The sequence below is a fragment of the Pezoporus occidentalis genome, unplaced genomic scaffold (genome assembly GCF_034315485.1).
Source record: "Pezoporus occidentalis ecotype Australia unplaced genomic scaffold, CSIRO_AGI_Poc_V1 ctg8, whole genome shotgun sequence".
In the NCBI taxonomy this organism is placed as follows: Eukaryota; Metazoa; Chordata; class Aves; order Psittaciformes; family Psittacidae; genus Pezoporus; species Pezoporus occidentalis.
Window position 1 is genome coordinate 13,551,026 of NW_026916158.1, and position 18,634 is coordinate 13,569,659.

The following is an 18,634-nucleotide window of genomic DNA, read 5'->3' on the forward strand; positions in this document are numbered from 1 at the left end:
AAGGCTTAAGTTGTGTCTCAGTAGAACAACAGATACACTATCCAAATATTGTCCCACCAGGATACAGCACATGGAATATAGTAACACTGATGTTTCAGGTTTTGTTACTGGCAAACATCTGCAGTGCATATGGAAGTTTACTTAAAAAAAAAAAATAAATAATTCAAAGACCTGATCCCTCCTTTCTATGATACACCCCAGTTTCACTGAAATAACTCTCACCATCTGAGCACCAGATCCCACATGTTTTTGTGTTCACACCTTTGGGTATGGGTCTCCAAAAGCATGAAAAGGAATGGCTTGTACCTAAATGCCTCTATCTCAGAGAACATCCTCCCAGAGTCTTTCACTGCAGCACTATGGGGGACCACTAGGTTCATTGTGTTTGACTTAGTGAACACACAAGAAGTTCACAGAAATTGGATTAAACCAGCATTTTAGAAAGCTCTTTAATCTTATGTCAAAGACTCCAGGCAACTACAAATCCACTTCTCCCCCTAAAGCTGGCCTAACACAAATAAATTGGCTTGTGTTTCAAAGCTCTCACTTTAATTTCCAGTCAACTGATTCTTATTGTGGTTTTGACTTAAAAATTTGGTAGTTGCCCCCAGTGTTATTTTTTTCTCTGGCAGATCTCCCTTCTTGAGTCTTGGGTCAAAGGGAAATGGAACAGAGTATCCCATTCTTTTACCTCTTCCCATCTCACCTCAGCTTTTCCCAGTGCTAGCAGAGGATGGCATTAGTAATTAAGAGTATCCCAATTTCATAATCAGATCTTCAGTCATGTAGACTTTTGCTCCTTAGAGGCCCCCACAGCAGCATACTGCACCGAGGTGGTGACTCAAGGGCTTAAACAAATAGCCTGAACTCAGCAACCCCCAATTTAATGACTCACAGTCACAGTTTCTGGATATGAATAAGTACTGCTGTTGTGCAGAACAACATTGCTGAGACACCCTGGCTTAGAAAAAGGTGGAAAAAAAAGTAAATGCTTGCTTAATAATTCTTGTCTGTTGTAAAAGCCTGGAGGAGTTTTTTCCCCCCCTTGAGAAATGGAATGAACTAATAGGATCAGAAATCTGTGCAACAAGACACCTGGTATAGTCCAAATATTAACACATAGAAAGCTGGACTGCTACAACCAAATTTTATGTATCATTTTTTTATACTTGAGCACAAATAATTCTACTAAATAACATCCAGGTGGTGAAGGAGGTGATCCCATGACTTAGAAACCTCACTAGGCAGGCTAATCCACAGCAAGATACAGATAATAAAAAAGCAGCATAATTTGTACACAAGATTAACATATTAGCACTGCAGAATTGGATACTTAAGCAGGACTTGAAGCAGCAGAACTGAAAACGGAGACCAAGCTTTGTGGGCCCAACCAGGGTGGGAGCTCTGCACAGATGCTCTCCAACCTTCCAGCGTATTCAGCACAATTTCCCCCCGAAATCTCCCTAGACAGTTTACACTACAATTTTGGCAATACAAAAAAAAGGAAACTGAGCTATTATCTTGTGGTAATAAGTCCCAGAAGTTAACAAAACATTACCAATTACAGCAATCTGTCTGTGCTTAATGCTTTTCCATTTCAAGTTGTTTCTTGCTCTGGTGTCATGGGAGGAAGGAAAAAACATAAATACCCAGAAGGCCTCTGCTATAACTTGCCCTTCAAGAATTTGTTCTCTTGATCTTCTCAGTACTACATTCCATTTATCTCTTAAAACTCCTTTTAAATGGAAATCAAGCTATGCCTTCTCTATTTTCATCCCTATTCTCTGGACTTTTCTGATTAGGTGAACAGAGCTCAGTATTGCTCAACAGCAGCAGAGCAGGCTGCCTATCAATGAGAACAGGTGAAGAGAGACACAACATTTAAGATGATCTTTTCTCAGAAAAGCTTCTGTGGAAAACATAATAATATTTTATTTTAGCTATTTTCTTTGAAGTGAGAGCCAGCTGAAAAACATTTATCCCAGGTTCCCTTGGTAGCACTTTATATTGAAGACAGTAGATACAGTACGAAAATAAAACAAGCAAAATTCTGAGCAATGCACAGGGAAGCACTGTGACCGAGTTGAAGGGAGTTTAGAATTATCTTCCACTTACACGCTTCCACTGCAGATTTCAGTCTTCACACGGAACAGTCACTTTCTCCAGTAACCAGCACCCTTGTGGAAAGGTCAGCCATGTGGGAAAGGAAAAGTATTTCTCATTTATTTCACTATTGAAGGTAGAAAAGCTCAAAAAAGCCATTTTTCCCAGTTTATATCCAAAAGGTCTTTGATTCAGGGCCAGATACCTCCACTAGTTTCACATAAACAATGCACTCCTTTCCCTCAATATTAAGCTCTAGTACAAGGTCATCCTGACAGAAATAAACCAGTCCCTTTTCCTCCCTGAACAGGCAGATCTGAAGAACTGCTTTTCATTTCCAGCAGTAAGAGAGACACAGCAGTAGAACTGAGAACAAGTGCCCATGACTACTGGAAAGACAGAACTGTGGCATTCCTCTCTCCTACAGAAGGACTAAATCAGAAACACTGTTAGCACAAGAGACAGGTCCCCATCCTACCGGCAAGGAGGATTTTTCCTGCTTTTGCAGCAACAGCAAAATCCTGAATAGCCTCAGTAATCGTAGAGCCATAGAATAGTCAGGGTTGGAAAGGATTTTAAGATCATCTAGTTTCAACCCCCCTGCCATGGGCAGGGACAACACACACTAAACCATGCCACCCAAGATTCCATCCAACCTGGTCTTGAACACCGACAGGGATGGAGCATTCACAGCTTCCTTGGGCAACCCATTCCAGTGCCTCACCATTCTCACAGTAAAGAACTTCTTCCTTGCATCTAACCTAAACTTCCCCTGAACTGTGCAATCCTTAGTGTCTGCAGACTCATGACTCTGTTTTATGCAGCCACCAACCTTGAGCACAGATGAAAAGTCACACATTTACTTACTTAAAGATATATGCTCTCCATGCATATATCCTCAAGCTCCACAGCATGCAGAAGCATAGTCTAATCAGCCAATGCTCATCCATCCATGTAAAGCTCTAGTAGATGTGTGGTTGTATTGGAGGACTCAAGCATCACAACAAGGCAAGCTAATTAAGAGTGTCTGATGCCAGAGAGGTCCATTTTCACAGGAGGTGTCCCCAAGCATGAAAGTTCTTAACTAGCAGTTGGGTGACATGAATAGCCTTGTCAGTGCTACAAAGGCATATGGGCCACTGTCCAAGAATGAGATATTTCATGACATGAGGCTAATGCTTTGCTTTCAGCTTCAGTATTTCTTTTGCGAGGAACTGAGAGCACTACAAGGAGGACCAACTCTGGACAGGAGTCCCTGCCACATTTCTTACCTGGCTTCTGCAAGCTCTTTCCCTTTGGTTGTCAGTTATAGCAACTGGGAGCTGCAGCTCTCAGGGAGTCCCAAGGTCACATACTGGTACTCAAAGTAGCATCATTTGTACAGCAGACTCCAGAGCGGAATTCAGCAGCAGTAGAGGAGTTCATAAAGCAAGGTCCTTCCTCTACCTCTTGCTGGGAGCTGGGGCTGTGGAGCTCTGAACAGTCATCACAGGGCAGTAGGGAAGCTGCCCTTCAACTAAACCCTTACAGTGGTACATTCTTTTTGTAAATACACACTAGTTTCATCTTTTTACATGAACACAAAACTACAACCAAGTTTTAAACCACTCATCAAAATAAATCGCATAGAATCCAAAGAAGCCTTGAAGTTGCATGATCCAGGAACTGGATTAGCTTGGCACTGTGTTGCTTTCTATGGGGTACTGCTGATGAAAGGCAGGTTATGGCAGGCCACTGCAGGCCTGACTGCAACCACATGACCTCCATTTATGCTGTAGTTACCTCTGTACCTTCCATCTCTTCTCATTCTGATACTTACTACAGGAGAGAAAATTGCCACATAGTATTCACAGAGCTCCAAAGGTGTGGTCTGCATGTGAAAAACGTTTCTTACCAACTAGTCCTCAACAACACTCCATCTTTACACTGACCCTAAGTGAGAACAAAGTTAGAATACACCACAGAGATCCATAATCTTGCATTGTCACTATGTTCAGACAGAGCCAGGCTGAGAAAAAGACACACATCCACAGATAGAGTTTGTCAAGGAGTCTTTGCTAGTATCAAAGGACTAGCAAGATGAGGGAGGCAGAGCCAAAGTTCTCTGGGACAGATCATCTTTCTTCTCCTGCATTTATGTCACACCTATTGCAACCAGAAACTGGTCTAACCTTCAAGGATAGCTACATCATCAGGATCCACTATTTATGAAGGTGGGTAATTCCCACTGCTTCTGCTTTGCAGATAAGGAAACTAATGCCAAAACTAGAGATGAGTACAGAGTCAGAGGCAGTTCAGAGCAGGAGCAAAGAACCCAGGCAGTGTTGGTGTTATGAATTTCTGTGCCCTCTTGCCAGCTCCTCAGCCACCTTCTAACATTGTCACCACATGCAGAGTTTGTCACTAGTGTATTCTCATAGCTCACACAGCTCTATTGCACGCAACTGAGGGCACCATGCCCCTAGAAATTACCTAACTTCTGTCCCTCCTGATGCCTCACTGACAGAATTTATAATAAAAGCAGTGAAGATGCTTTCTGCTTCACAAAGTGGCAACAGGCTCAGACTGACTTGACATATCTGCTCTCTAGCAGAAAATGATTTTCCAAGGGATTTCCACCCATCCACTATGCCAGGTCATCTCTCTATATGAGAAGCAGGGAAGGTGTTTCCCTGGGAACAGTAACCATGGCAAAGCTCTAACCAGTGTCTTCCCCTCTTTACCTACAGGAAGAAAAGGAACAGCAGATGCCTGAGCTCTGCCTCCAGCAGGCCCATGGGCCCCCAAAGCTGTAAGCAACCTGGAAGCACCTGATTGAAGATTCAAGAAGGAACTTCAATTAATTCTGTTCTGCCTCTTACTCAGATACCAGACATTTCTGCCATGCTGTGCTGAACTCAGAATGCCTCATTACAAAGAGTGCAACTGGAAACATCAGTGTTACTGAAAGGTCAGCCAAATACAACAACGTGTAAGTAGGCACTGAGCCCAAAAATCAGGGTGGATAGATAGCCAGTAGAAGCAGAGGTACAATGGACTAGCTTTGCAGTTTTCAAGCCCTGGCATTGTGTGTTAGAGCCCTATTAAAGAAAGCATCTGCAAACCCCAATTTGCCAGCAGATGACCTGCTACTGGTCCACCTCTTTTTCTGCAGAATATTCTCGATATACCAGATTGAATACAACTCTTTGCCGAAGAGATAATTAAAACATAATAAAGACTTACGTTGAATGCAGAAACATATTGCATACTTTAGGGGATCTTTTTGTCATGTACTAGTGAACTTGCAATAAATTTCTGGATTTGAGGTTTGCTAAGTATTCATTCAAGTTAACAGAGCAAATGACACCAAAGGGTTCCTTTGTTAATCTTTCTCTCACAGGACACATAGACTAAAAATGTTCTATGATTCAGCAAGCTTGATAAGTGACTAAACAGCCAACAGCATAGATCTCAACCATCACTCCACTTCAGGGTTAACACGCAGTTAGCACAAATTGCCAGGACACCAGCAGCAACCTGCTCAGAGTGGAATACTGCCCTATACCAAGATTGACTCACATGGGGCACAAAAAGCTTGATAGTCCAAGTTTCTGTTATGAGTACAGTGAAACCAGAATCTTTACAATGAGAGATATTAACATTCTACATAGTAATTTAAGAGCACAGGGTGAGAGCGTCAGTGGGGTCATTAAACCTACTGCCCCAACACAGACATTCCTATCAAAAGCTATTTTACATGCACAACAAATACCTGCTCTGGGCATACACAGAAACCCCAGTGTCTAACACTCAAATGAAATAAACATTTATTCAGAATAAGTCTAGCACTTCTTTTTACCTCCTCTAGGTCAAATCACTGCAAGTATCCCAGAAATACGCAAATGATGCACTCATACCTGAGTAAATATTCAAATCCAGCTAGTTGCCTTTATTTACCACTGACTCCTCAGAGAAAGCATTAGAAAAATAATCTCTTTTTGCACATCTCCTAGGAATGCAACGCAGCTACCACTAAGAGAAAGTGCTGTTTCTTTTAAAGATGCTGCACATACCTTTCTTCGCCATGCGCTCCAGTCTAATGCATCCTCCTATAAAGTCATGATAAGATTTCATTTCTCCTTCTGTTATCCGGACAGCAGTGAAAGGTAGATTCCTGGGCACCTGTTGTCCACATTTCCGACACCAAGAAGCCATTGCCACAGCTCAGGAGATTCTTGACAGGAATCTGCTCTTTCAGTTTGCTGGAATTCAGCCTGATTCTTCAGCCGTCAGTCCAGGCTGGTGATTTTATCCCACTTAGTTCATTCAAGGTCACCCACGCCAGCAGGATGTTCGCCATTGCAATTGGCTAAGACTTTTATAGGCTTACTGACTGTGTTTGTTTCTCCTTCCTTCCTTTCAATATCAGTTTACTTTATTCTCTCATTCAGAATGAAAGCTGTGAACCTCAGCACAGCCCATGCCCTGAATGGCTTCCTTATCATTAATTTAAAGCTATCTTATAAGCAACAATGAAGAGAGAAGATCCCAGAAGCACATTGCAAGATCACAGGCTGTCTCTTCAAAAGCATGCCAGATATGATCATGAAGACTTTTTTCTTAAGAAAACATTTTTCTTCATGATTTTTGGTTCCTTTTGTGCTTATGGTGTTATGATTCACCACTGAGAATGGATTTTTTACTGCTGCATTTCAGCTTGGATGGTGCAAGGACACTGCTCTGCAGAGCTGCTCAACCAATTACTCATATGCCTGGCAGTGGCACTGGGAGGCTGCAACTGTACAGAAAAGCCCGCTGCTGCTGTGCACAGTCCCTGCTCATAAGATCTGATAATCTAAATGAACAGAGTAGCAAATGGAGGACAGAAGAGAAATACTGCTGGCAGACATGCTCTGCTAGCTGTGCAATCCCCAGCCCAAATTCTGTTTAAAAAGAACTTAGATCCACCACTTTGACACCAAAAGGAGAAATCTGAAACATACATTCAGATTTCTCTTTTGAAGGGGCTGGATGTTTAGGTCGACTTTTTTCCATTTTAATAACCAATATAACACAAAGCATTGGTTAGAGAGCCTGGTGAAGAAACTAGTACTAGGGGAACTGAGTGTAGAGAGCACCCAGTCCCAGTGCAGGGAGCTAAAAAAGGGAGCCTTCCCTGGAACAGGGAGAGGACTGCACAGAAGAGGCATGAACGGGCACAAAGCCAACACTGGTGACAGTGCAAAGAATACAATAAAAACCTACTGAATCAGGGCCGAGCTGCAACGCAGAGCTCAACTGCAGGTACCTGAGTACAGACCAAGGTTTCTGCAAGGATCTTATACACAGGCCAGGAGAGTCTTTGCCTTCCTCTGCCTCAATCACTACTACCTGCTTCCACTTGCATAGTTGCATCCAGTATTGTTCATTTCATGACCCTCTCAGATCACTATCCCTAGATATGGGGTGGGAAAGGAGAAGCCTAATTAATACAAATCAGAGAAAGAACTAGAAGGGACAAAGATGCCCAGGAGAAAAGAGTCTCACATTTAATTAATGGCGAATAACTAGACGGACAGGCATGAACGCTTGTAAGCTAAAACATACAGAAGTTTTTTTCTAGTTCTTTCCCATTCCACAAACTTCAGCTTCTGCAAACTTCATGCAGCTCCTCCCCTGCCGACTCTGCTGCTTCTCAACTTCACAGTGAGCTGTTTAAGCTTCCTAACCCAGCGTACACAAACTGACCATGCAGTAAAGTAACTACCAGATTTGAGTAGTGAGTTTCAGGACCTCTCCTTTTGATGAAAGGAAGCTATAAAGGGATTTCCACTGTTAAAGTGAAAGATCTGTGCTCCCTCCCCTCCCTCCCTCCCAGTTTGCTGCATGGCATGAAGCTGGTCACCCTCCTGCTCTTTGTCTTTGCCAAAACCCTGCCTGCAAAGTGAGGACAGTGATGTACTGAGCTGTTGACCCGATTCATTAGCATTTACAAAATATTTGTTAGAGCTCCCACAAAGAAATTCCCAGGCAACTGCGATATTTTACATAGAGCAGTGGCACAGGAGGCAGAATTAATTTGTAGTGAACTGTCATCATGAGGTCAGAAAATCAGAAACATAACCCAGCAGTTTTATCTTAAAGCCTTTCTGCCATCCTCTTCTCTGGCTTAAGGTGTCCTTCCTTACATAAGCAAACATGACATACCTCAGAAAGCAAGCTTTTCTGACACTGTGCTCATGCATATGTCTGACATACACAGCATAACTGCACTTCAGATTTGCATATAGGTAGGTATACAACGGGGGAGAATCCAGCATTTGCAACAATACACTTCTGTCTGCCAGCCTCCTTTGCATACACTGTTCCGCCATAGCTTAGCAACAGGAGAATCTGTGAGACTCTGTTCCAAGGGGGAGATTTAATGCTGGAAGTGGGATGCAAGAAGAAAACTGCCCTAGGTGTGAGCTTCTGAAGCACAGGTAGCCAACAGCACACCCCAAGGAAACTAAAATCATCTAAGTCTCAGTCTTTCCCTAGGAAACCCCAATCCATTACAATGCTAAATAGACATCTCTGATGTGTGGGGTACCACTGACATCACCCAGCTCCAGAAAGAAAATAAGCTGACTGTAGGTGCTACACATCTAGCAATAAAGCACATAAGGTTTACCTCAGGGATTAAGTGCTGTGCTAGAAGGACTAGGATGGATGGACAGAAGGATCTATTTATTCTTCTGTAAGAGTCATTTCATTTACATTTCACAAGCAGCTGGGCTGGCTTCTCCTAACGCATACTGGAAACCTCTAACAAGGGAGCACTTAGAGACCTGCATGGTTTCCTGCTACAAAAATTACCTCTTCTGTGCTGCAATGGATGTATCTGCACAGGTGTTGCTGCAAGGGCTGGCTTGCAGAAATGCTTTCATGTAACATGAAACATCCTCAGCATGGATAACTGATTCTTCACAACTTTCCTCTCTGAGCTGAAAGGTATCAATCTGACTGAAAGCAACTTATTTTTCTTTGCATGCAGAAGATTATAGCAGAGGGAGCAGGTACAGAAAATGGCAACCATGCTTCTTTGGGTCTTCTCCATAGTTAACACAGAATAAAGGGCTGCTTTCTGGCTGCTCCAGACAACCACGACAGAATGTTTGGAAAAGCTAAGGAAGAGAACTTTTTCTGCTCATGAACTGCCAGCATTTCCTAGCAACATCATCTGGGTTGGTCTGTCAATGAAAAAGCAAGTAAACAAATGAAAGAGTCATCAGAAATGAAAAAAAAAAAACACTAAAAAACAACCCAACCAACAATCACACAGATATCCTTAAATGCCATCAATCAAACCCGCCTGAAGAACTGCACCAGTTCCTCGTTTCATTAGAAATACCAGTTCACCTTGGAATTGGAACTTGCTGACAAGTGCTTGCTGTCATGACTGTATGGCCAGAGGACTGCCATAAATTTAAAGTCAATTCAGTTTAAATCAGTTGAAGTCCCATGTCTCTTCTCACAAAATAACATGCTTCTGCCCCAGAAAGCAGTGCTTCAATGGGTGGTATCACTGTTAACCACGAAACATGGAACAAACATACTGGGTCTCAATGCTGCTGGGCCCAGTGGACATAATTTCTTGTGAAGAGTCAAGAACTGAGGTTGGAAAAGCATTATGTGACAGAGAAAGGAGCCTGCTTCTGCTGCATGTGGAAATGAGGCAGCTAGAAAATACTGTAAAACACTCCTGTTTGCAACTTACCCCACACAGTCATTAAACAATTGTGGGGAAACAGACACCACTTTTCCAACTGAGCCTGTTTCAAGAAAGGTTAGTAGATGAGACTCAAAAATTGCCTCCCTTTTCCATGAATGATTTAAAAACAAACAAAACTTCCAACCCCCCCAAGAAAAGCCCAGTAAAATTAGCAGGAAATAGCTTATTTATTCCTGAAGATCAGCAGCTCCCCCACCTATGTATAGTATTCTACACAACTGAGAAATAAGTAATCTAAATCCAAGGACAGTATTAAGAATAATACACGTAACAGCTAAGGAAAAAGAATTAATTCTGTATTTCATTCCCAAAACACCAGCTTCAGGTTTTACTATTTTTCTGTGATGTTTTATCTAATGTTTGAACTGTTCTTTGATAGCTATGCTGAAACACACTATTCCTTTTGCATATACCTCCATGACCTTCTTTCTCCCTCTCCCACCACGCAGATCATGAATCTGATAAGCTATAAAGCATTTCAGCAGCTTGAAGTTAAGGTTTACTGTCAGAGCACACTTATTGCTGTTACAGGTAGCATCCATTCCATTGTTCAGCTAGAAAATGGAAACTGGTCTTTTCTATTAACTTCCATTTATTTTCTTCCAACTAAAGCAGACCAGGACTCCCTCCCCCTCCTTTTTTAATAAAGGACTACACCTCAGGCATTGTTTTAAGCCCCAGTGAAGGAGCAGAGAAAAAAAAATAAAAATCTTTGCTCTTGAAATTACTTCTAGCATACAGCACTGTGGCAACTACTACATGCAGTTACTGGACTAGAAGGCACTAATTCCAGTGCCATATGGCTTCAGAATCTCATTACACTGATCTGCTTAAAGTGATTTCCTAACTGACGAGCACAGCATTTTTGGTCATCTTCAACAGTGGGAAACAAGAGCTCTGCCACTGTTGGCACACATTTACTCCCATGTGAGCTGCCAAAAGCAGAAGTGAGTATAGCAAAGATCAGAAGACAACCTAGCCAAAGAACTTTTTTTGCCATCTCAAACCTGTATAGACATCCACGCCTAATCAATCAAGGACCATTACCATGATTATTTAAAAAAAAACGAAACAAGCCAGTGCCATCACTGCTGGATTAGAGAATCTGCCCAGGAGATCAGGAGATGAGTGGAATCTTCATAGGTCAAGCACTGGGCAGGACTTGCTGCTGCACCTTCAGTGTTTATTTTATCTAGTTCTCTTGACCTCTGCAGTCAAGTGCACACCAGCAACAACAGAAGGCATTTCTGTCCTGCTAGGAATCTACTTGGCAAGATAAACAGATTCCCAAAGTTACCAATCTGTAATTGGCACAAGGGTAAAGAGCAGCTAGATGCAGGGCCTAGGCTTGGATGCAAAATTATTCCAGCCCTGATAATGAAAATGCCTAAGGATGTAAGTGAGGCTAAGAGCCTTCCTGTGCAGCACATACCTAAAAGATAGCTCTTGTCTTAAAGAGAGGGGAATAAAATTAAATACAAGTAAATGCAAAAGGAGCAGATGAGAGAAACACTCAGTAACCCAGAGAAAGTTGTGATCCATAAAACAGCATGTCAGGCCACCATTCTTCCACACTCCTAAACGCCATAATCACCTTACCAACATAGCACACACTGTGAGAGATGGATGCACAGGGACAGTCTTTGAGCCACTGCCTTCCAGCAGCAGTATGAATGCTGAAAAGTCTCTGGGCATCAAGAGAACATGCTTCTCTCCTCTCTGTACTCTGCCACTGACGCACTGAGTCACCTCCCATGTGATGCTAACCCTGACTCTTGCTAGCACTGAGAGCATTGCACTGCTCATTTTTCTCTCCCCCTTCACCTTTTTCTCCCTGCAACCAACCACTGGAGCACTCACAGTGCAGAACAGCTGCTGGATCCATGCAGCAAACACCACCAGGACAGCTTCTTTCCTTGAGAGGCAACTGTGTACATTCTTTCATGGAAGCAATTTTTTTTTTTGTTACTGCAATTCATAACTTAAAGCAGATAAAGGAGAACACCAAAAAGACACAGGGATAAAAATAGGATCTCTTAGAATCACAAGGCTTGTTCATACTCAAGTCTTCTGGACACATGCCAAATAGGAAGAAACAGCTTCTCACATTACAAAGTACAGTAAAGGCATTTCCAGTGTTTTACTGCCATCTCTCAAACACTCAACATTAGTTACTATATAGGGTGGGATATTGGGCTTTAGGGACTGTTGATTTTTTCCTGTTTGCAGTCTGTGTATTGAGGTTCACTGAGTTACTTTGAGCAGTCCACAAAGAAAAAGGAGGTCCTATCTAGAGTGTTCTAAACACCAAGGCTTCAGCTGAGCTCTCTCAGCTGGCAGATATGCTTCAAACACATTCACATCCCCTAAGGCAAGGCTTGCATTCTTCTAGGAATTGAGGATAAAAATGAGTCAAAGAGGAATGACTCCCTCTGGCCGGGCAACTGTGAAGTACATGTTCTTTTTTCCTAGGACAAGGCTACTGTCAGAAACCAGAGGTCTGTCCTGGAGGACCTGCCCACACAGGCAGACACCTGCAGATGAGAGGCTGCAGCACTTTCTTCTGTGTGCCCCCACAAGCACAATCACACAGAGCAGCTGGACACTGGCATACACCTACACAGAGGCAGTAGGAATTTTTCCTGCTCAGCACCTGATGCTGTACAGCTGTTCTTTACACACATCCACCCACAGCCTTGAACCCCTGAGCCATTCCCAGTTCATCCTCCCCAGTTTCGTCTCTAAGCCATCACCTGTAATGGATTAAAGGTTCTAAAAAGACACAGTCTACAGGGTGATTCCTCAAGCTACACCAAAGCAGGATAACCTGCTAGCATGTGCATCAGTGGACACCTCATTTATCTCTCCCCACCCAGAGCACTGCATTATGCACCAGGGTGCAGCAAGGCCAAGACACTGGCCTCAAAGCTGAGTGGTGCAGATGATGAGATAGGAAATTGCTCTTTAGTCTGCCAGGAATCTCCACTATAAACGTTTTCTGCTGACCAGCACAGATTAACTCAATAAAATGTACCTAATCCCACATCCGTTTATGGACCTTCGTTTCAATAGGCATAGTTCACTTCATGGAACATAGCACTGAATAAGGGCAGGTACTTCTTCAGTGATTCTCAGCTGAGTGCTTTGTCACCACAGAGATATTGTTGCTTCTATGAAATAGACATTTTTCCATTTAATTGCCAATAACAGGATACAGTTTAAGAATAATATTTTTGGTTTTTTAAAGTATGCACCTAAGAACCATTTAGAGAAGGCTTGGGAGGGAAGGAAGGGGCAGGAATAATTTCACCTATTTTTTCCCAACAAAAGCCACCAAATTTTGGTGATGAATGCGCAACACCTCCTCCTGTCTCAAGAGCCCTTTGAACTGGATTATACTGAGGGCAATCTTTAAGTGCAAAGTAGTTCTGCTTAAAGAAGCAACAGCGAAATAGTTTGAAAGCAGCTAAAAGCAGTAGATTCACAACTAGGACTATTCTGTTGTCAAGAATGAAACCATGACAGAGTTAACATAAAAGGACTGTTGACATGACCTGAAAGTGGAGAAACACATATGGATCAAAAGGCATGCTATCCGTAACTACTATATGTATCCATAACTACTCCCAAATATAAGTCCGTCTACACTGGACTTCTGATTCTCTGAGGTACTAAAGACCTGTGATTGCATTGGTATCACCTGGAGTTAGAGGCAATCAGCCTTTGTTTCGAAGATCTATAGCAACATTGATGTAGATTAGCATGACCTCCCCTGGACCTGCAAACTAGAAATATCTGCCAACAGGATCTCAGTAGCAGAGCACCCTTTCCAGTTAGCTTTGGAGCACAGCTCCAGATACTGACAGATGTATGCTGCATATGGGCAGTGAACAAGGTTGAACACCACATTATCAGTACATATGCACCACTAAAAGAAGTAGATTTTAGCATGTGACACATCTTCTGGAATCTGCATTTATTGAAGAAGGATTTCAGCTCCCAGCACACCTGCTGCTGCACCAATGCAGGCAGCTGGCAGAGATCTCTCTTACTGCAAGGACTTTCATACCATCTGATTCCACACCCCAGCAGAGAGCAATACCACAGGCAGACTTTAAGCACCACCCTGTTCACGTAACCAATGCTTCTAGATAGCACTGAAAACCAGCTGTAGCATGAAGGAGAATTAGAGCCAGCCTCCATCCAGCATATCACTAGAATTAATTCTTAAGTAATATAAAGACATTCAGAGTAAATAGCCTCATCTGTTCCTTCTCAAATGCTGCTTCCTCCTAAGATGCTATAATATCTGATGGGTTTCTACTTTTTCTTTCACCTCTTGCAGCCCTGAAGACTCCAAGAGCTGTAGGTTAACAACTGAGTGAACAAAACTACTACCTACGGTCACTCTGACTGAAAGAGAATCTAAGTGTTTAATGTGCTGTTAAATAAACCGTAACTGTTGCTTGCCTCCCTGGGTTCTGGAACACCCACAGAATCTCTTACATGTAATTATATCTCTTTCCTTCTTAAGTCTCTGAACTATGTGAACTGATAACATTGGACTCAGATCAGGATCCAAGCCTCTCTATACAATACACAAATTTCCAGTCAACCCACCTATCTTCCAGGTCTCACATGTAACCTTCCAGAATCCCACTCATCTTCCCAGCTTCCTAACAACCTTCAGTTCTTCCAGACACCCTTGCAGCTTCCCACACATCACTCAAGCTTCAAATCAGCCTTTGAATTACCAGAGCTTTCCAACCCCACCTCCTGTGCACAATACAGTCTTCTATATTTCCTTCTACACCTAAAAATCTACATTCTTCTTTCAGTAGTATCTCTCTCACAGGTCCTTTGGAACAGGCCAGTGGCCGTTCACCATGCCACTATTAGTGATAACACCTGCTCCTAATTGATACCCGCTTTTCAGGTGGGGAAATAATAGTTTCAGTCCCTCTTTAACACTCTCTTTGCTGCTCCCTTGTAGCATATATTAACAAAATTCTACACAGCATTTTTCTACATGTCTCTTGTTTTAAATATATTTGTTTTAAGAATAGCAAACAACTGTGCAAAAAAACCCCACCCCACCCCAAAAATATATTTTTAACTGTGTCAGAAGCATTGTAAGAACCCACCAATCAAGTTTAAAGTCTCAATACAAACAACAAAGCATAAGGAAAAATCTTCAGCTGGGAACTGAATCCCAAAGTATTCAATTTGTCTAAGATCAATTGCAATTACTGCAGTAAAGCTGGAAGATAAATGGGGACATACCAAGAAATACCCCTTTCTTGGCTGCAGCCTTGAACATGGCACAAAGAGTGCTTCTCAACTTTATCATTTGTAGATATCCCCATCTTTTCAATGCTGTATTTGAAAAGAGTGTCTTGCTTATTAAGGTTTTGTAGTGTTGTGTCAAGCTAATTACTACTATGTACACATTCAGAGGCAGCAGATATTGAAGGCTGAACTGAAACTGCAAGGAATGAGCTAATTAGTTGTAATGAAAACATAATACTAGTAAATGAGTTTTAAAACCAGGTTCAGTGACTCATCCCAGTATCAGCACTGGTAGTGGACATGGCAGGTATTTTAGAGCATGTGGGCTGTACTGAGGAGATACTTTGCATTTGGCAGCAGAGTGTACTCAGGGTCCTGGGTGCACTAATCAGCCTCAACTAAATGACAGAGCACTCTCACGGGAGACTCCCACCAACATACCCTCCCCCACAGGGCTCCAGCTGCTCCATTTAAGAGAGCCCCTAGTCCCTCTTTTTTCTTATACTGTGGGTAATGCTGTTGTCAGCTGCTTTCTCTGCTCTTCTTGACCTGGTTTAGACTTGCTAGATTAACTTTGACCTGATATGTCTTTTGGATCTGTCACTACCTCTGCTCAAGTATTGTGGGACTGCTCTCGCGGGAGTGAGAATGATCATAGTAATGACAGCCTTATTTTCCCATAAAGTGTATTCCTAATCTTTGTATTTCCTGGCAGAAGTTTGAGACTGTTAATAACTTCTATAGGGTTCAACTAAGCTGTCAAAATCACAACAGAGTCTCACATTTGCTGGAAGAGAAGGTGCCATAAGATTAGCTCTTTCTTGTATTTCCTAGAGATTAAAATGAAGGGATGTTCTTACTCCTAAACAGGAAAATGGCTTTTATTTAAAACTTAGACATCTTAGCTCCTAAGGAGATCAAGAATTACACACATGTAGTCAAGCCATGTCTTTTTGTAGTAAATCCTAGATTAGGTCAGAAGCTTAGATAGAGAATTTGTATATCCCAATCTTCAAAGGTTCAGCACCTATCTCACAGGCTGTGTATCTCTGGAGACCATGCCTTTCTCCGAATTCGTGCTGTGTGGGTAATTGCACTTCGATGCTGCTGCGGCATGACCAGGGAGGTGGCGTTTCTCATGTTGGGTTTGGGTAGAGAAATGGTTACACGCTCCTGTGCCCTCTAGTGGCTCCTCTGCAAGACGCAGCGATGGGGACCACCTCAACCTCATCCGGCGGGCCTCTGTGCCAGCAGTAACGCCTGGGTACCAAATCCTGCAGCGCCGTAAGATCTCTTGGAGAAGGAGCTTGAGGGAGTGAGGCTCCTCTGCCCACTGCTGTGACACCCTGCCTTTCAGCTCATCTGAGAAAGGAAGATTAAATGGTTTGATCATATCTTTGAAACACTTTGAGAGTAGAAATTGAGCGCAAAATGGCACTGATGTGCCCTCTCCCCTGCAGTGGATAAGGCTACACTAGCAACAGCAGCTGCCTTCCTGAGACCAACAGGCCCACACAAACCCTTCACCAGGAAGCAGCCATGCTCTGGCGTCCTGCTGGACAGAGGAGGATGCAAGGGATGACTGTTTGTGTTTCATCTCTCCTCCTTCCTGTGGCTGGACTGGAAGCCTTCCATGGTGGTGGCAATCCAGCTCTGAAGGGAAAAGTGGGACAGGCAGAGTGTGGCCTGTACAGGGCTGCTATTGAAATTACTGGGGTAGAATGGGCACAGAATATGACTGACAAACTCCTCTTTGCTTCTGTCCAAACAATACTGCTCTTCAAAGTTCATTGGCTGCTAGCTTTCTTTTCCCATTCAAGATACAACTATACACAAGGCTCTGCTGTATAGCCACAGTGTAATTCAACATGATCCAAAATGACAATTGCACATTGCTGAAACTGCATTCTCCCTTAGCTGAAAACAAAGCCAGAAAGTAGGTTTTTTTATGAGCTACATATAAAGGACCAAAAAGTCTACCTCAACTGAACTGTGGCTTCAAAGTCCCTGTGAAGCCTTTTCTGACTTCAGTGTGGAAGGGAAAAAGATGCTAGAAATTGGTAACAGGGCAAATATGAGACATGTGAAATGGTGAGAGTAGCTCTGAATCTGTCTTTTAAAGAAACTAGCAATTTTGTTTTCACAAAAAAAAAAAGCTGATCACCACAACAAGGATTAATCAGATTTTCCCAGCAGGCTTCCTCCACCAACTACTGGCATGTAATTGCTGGGAGCTTTCTGATAAGTTATGCACCTGATTACAGCTCAGGGTCATACTGAGGCCATAGCTATTTGTGTTTGAAATAACCTTTTCTCTGAATATTGCAAGATCAATAGTATGGCTCCTATGTATGTCATCAGCTTTGGCTTTTATGCTGCAAACACCAATATTGATCACTTCAGAAATTAAGCTTTGGCTTCAGAGACCTCTGAACCAAAATGTAATGGGTAAAAGTGAACTTCAGACTCAAAAGGAGGAAATATTTATAGTCATCCCTTGTTATGTGAAGGATTATTGATTGATAACAAGAGACAAACTCTCCTGGTAGTAATTCTAGCTGCAGCAATTCTATTAGAATATTAACTCCATAACAGGAAAAAATAATAATAATTTTAAAAAGCATTTGAAGTGTTAAGGTTGTTACATGTATAATTAACAGCATATCCACACTTCCCACATCCAAACAGTCTAATTTCTACTTATCATTGTTACTAGAGCTATGTGTTTGCTGCAGTTCTTTCCCCCAGTACCTGTCTGTCAGGACTTGCACATCCTTGGAATTTCACATAATCACAGAATAGTTTGGATTGGAAGAGACCATGAAAGACAGTTCCAACCCCTCTGCCACAGACAGGGGTACCTTCCACTAGACCAGGTTGCTCAAAGGCCCGTCCAACCTGGCCTTGAACACTGCCAGGGATGATGCAGGCACAGCTCCTCTGGGCAACCTGTGCCAACACCTCACCACTCTCACAGTGAATTTTTTCCTACTGCCTAATCTAAATCTTCCCTTTTCACTTTAAAGCCATTCCCCTTGTCCTACATGCCCATGTAAAAAGTCCCTCTCCAGCTTTGTTGTAGGCCCCCTTTAGGCTGCTCTAAGGTCTCCCTGGAGCCTTCTCTTCTTCAGGCTGAAGAACTCCAGCTCCCTCAGCCTGTCTTCATAGGAGAGGTGCTCCGAACTCACTTGAGCAGATCCACATCCTTCTTATTCTGGGGGCTCCACAGGTGAACGCAGTACTTCAGGGTGGGGTCTCATGAGAGCAGAGTAGAAGGGGAGAATCACGTCCCATGACCTGCTGGCCACAACTCCTTTTGATGCAGCCCAGCACACTGGTTGGCTTTCTGGGCTGCAAGTGCACACTGCTGGCTCATATTGAGCTTCTCATCAACTAGCACTCCTGAGTCCTTCTCCTTAGGGCTGCTCTCAATCCATTCTCCACCCAGCCCGTAGTTGTGCTTGGAATTGCCCCAGTCCAGGTGGA

The 18,634-nt window shown here is 42.9% G+C and overlaps 1 protein-coding gene and 1 long non-coding RNA gene across 9 annotated transcripts in view; one reads left to right on the forward strand and one right to left on the reverse strand.

The window, feature by feature from the left end:
• MCF2L2 (MCF.2 cell line derived transforming sequence-like 2) overlaps positions 1-18,634 on the reverse strand; it is a 186,268-nt gene that overhangs the window by 156,839 nt on the left and 10,795 nt on the right. For 2 of the 8 annotated variants that reach the window (XM_062603110.1, XM_062603108.1), the window contains exon 1: positions 6,159-6,430. The exons of 1 other annotated variant lie outside the window; for it this stretch is intronic. In XM_062603110.1, the coding sequence (XP_062459094.1) occupies positions 6,159-6,300 (142 nt within the window). In that variant the 5' untranslated portion in view covers positions 6,301-6,430. Of the gene's footprint in view, positions 1-6,158; positions 6,434-18,634 lie in introns of those variants that run through there. 5 more of the 8 variants (XM_062603109.1, XM_062603105.1, XM_062603106.1 and 2 more) reach the window with 5 other exon arrangements.
• On the forward strand, positions 4,793-5,085 carry LOC134155694 (uncharacterized). The gene is made up of 2 exons (XR_009961678.1): positions 4,793-4,894; positions 4,969-5,085. It is a non-coding gene; the product is annotated as an uncharacterized LOC134155694 (long non-coding RNA).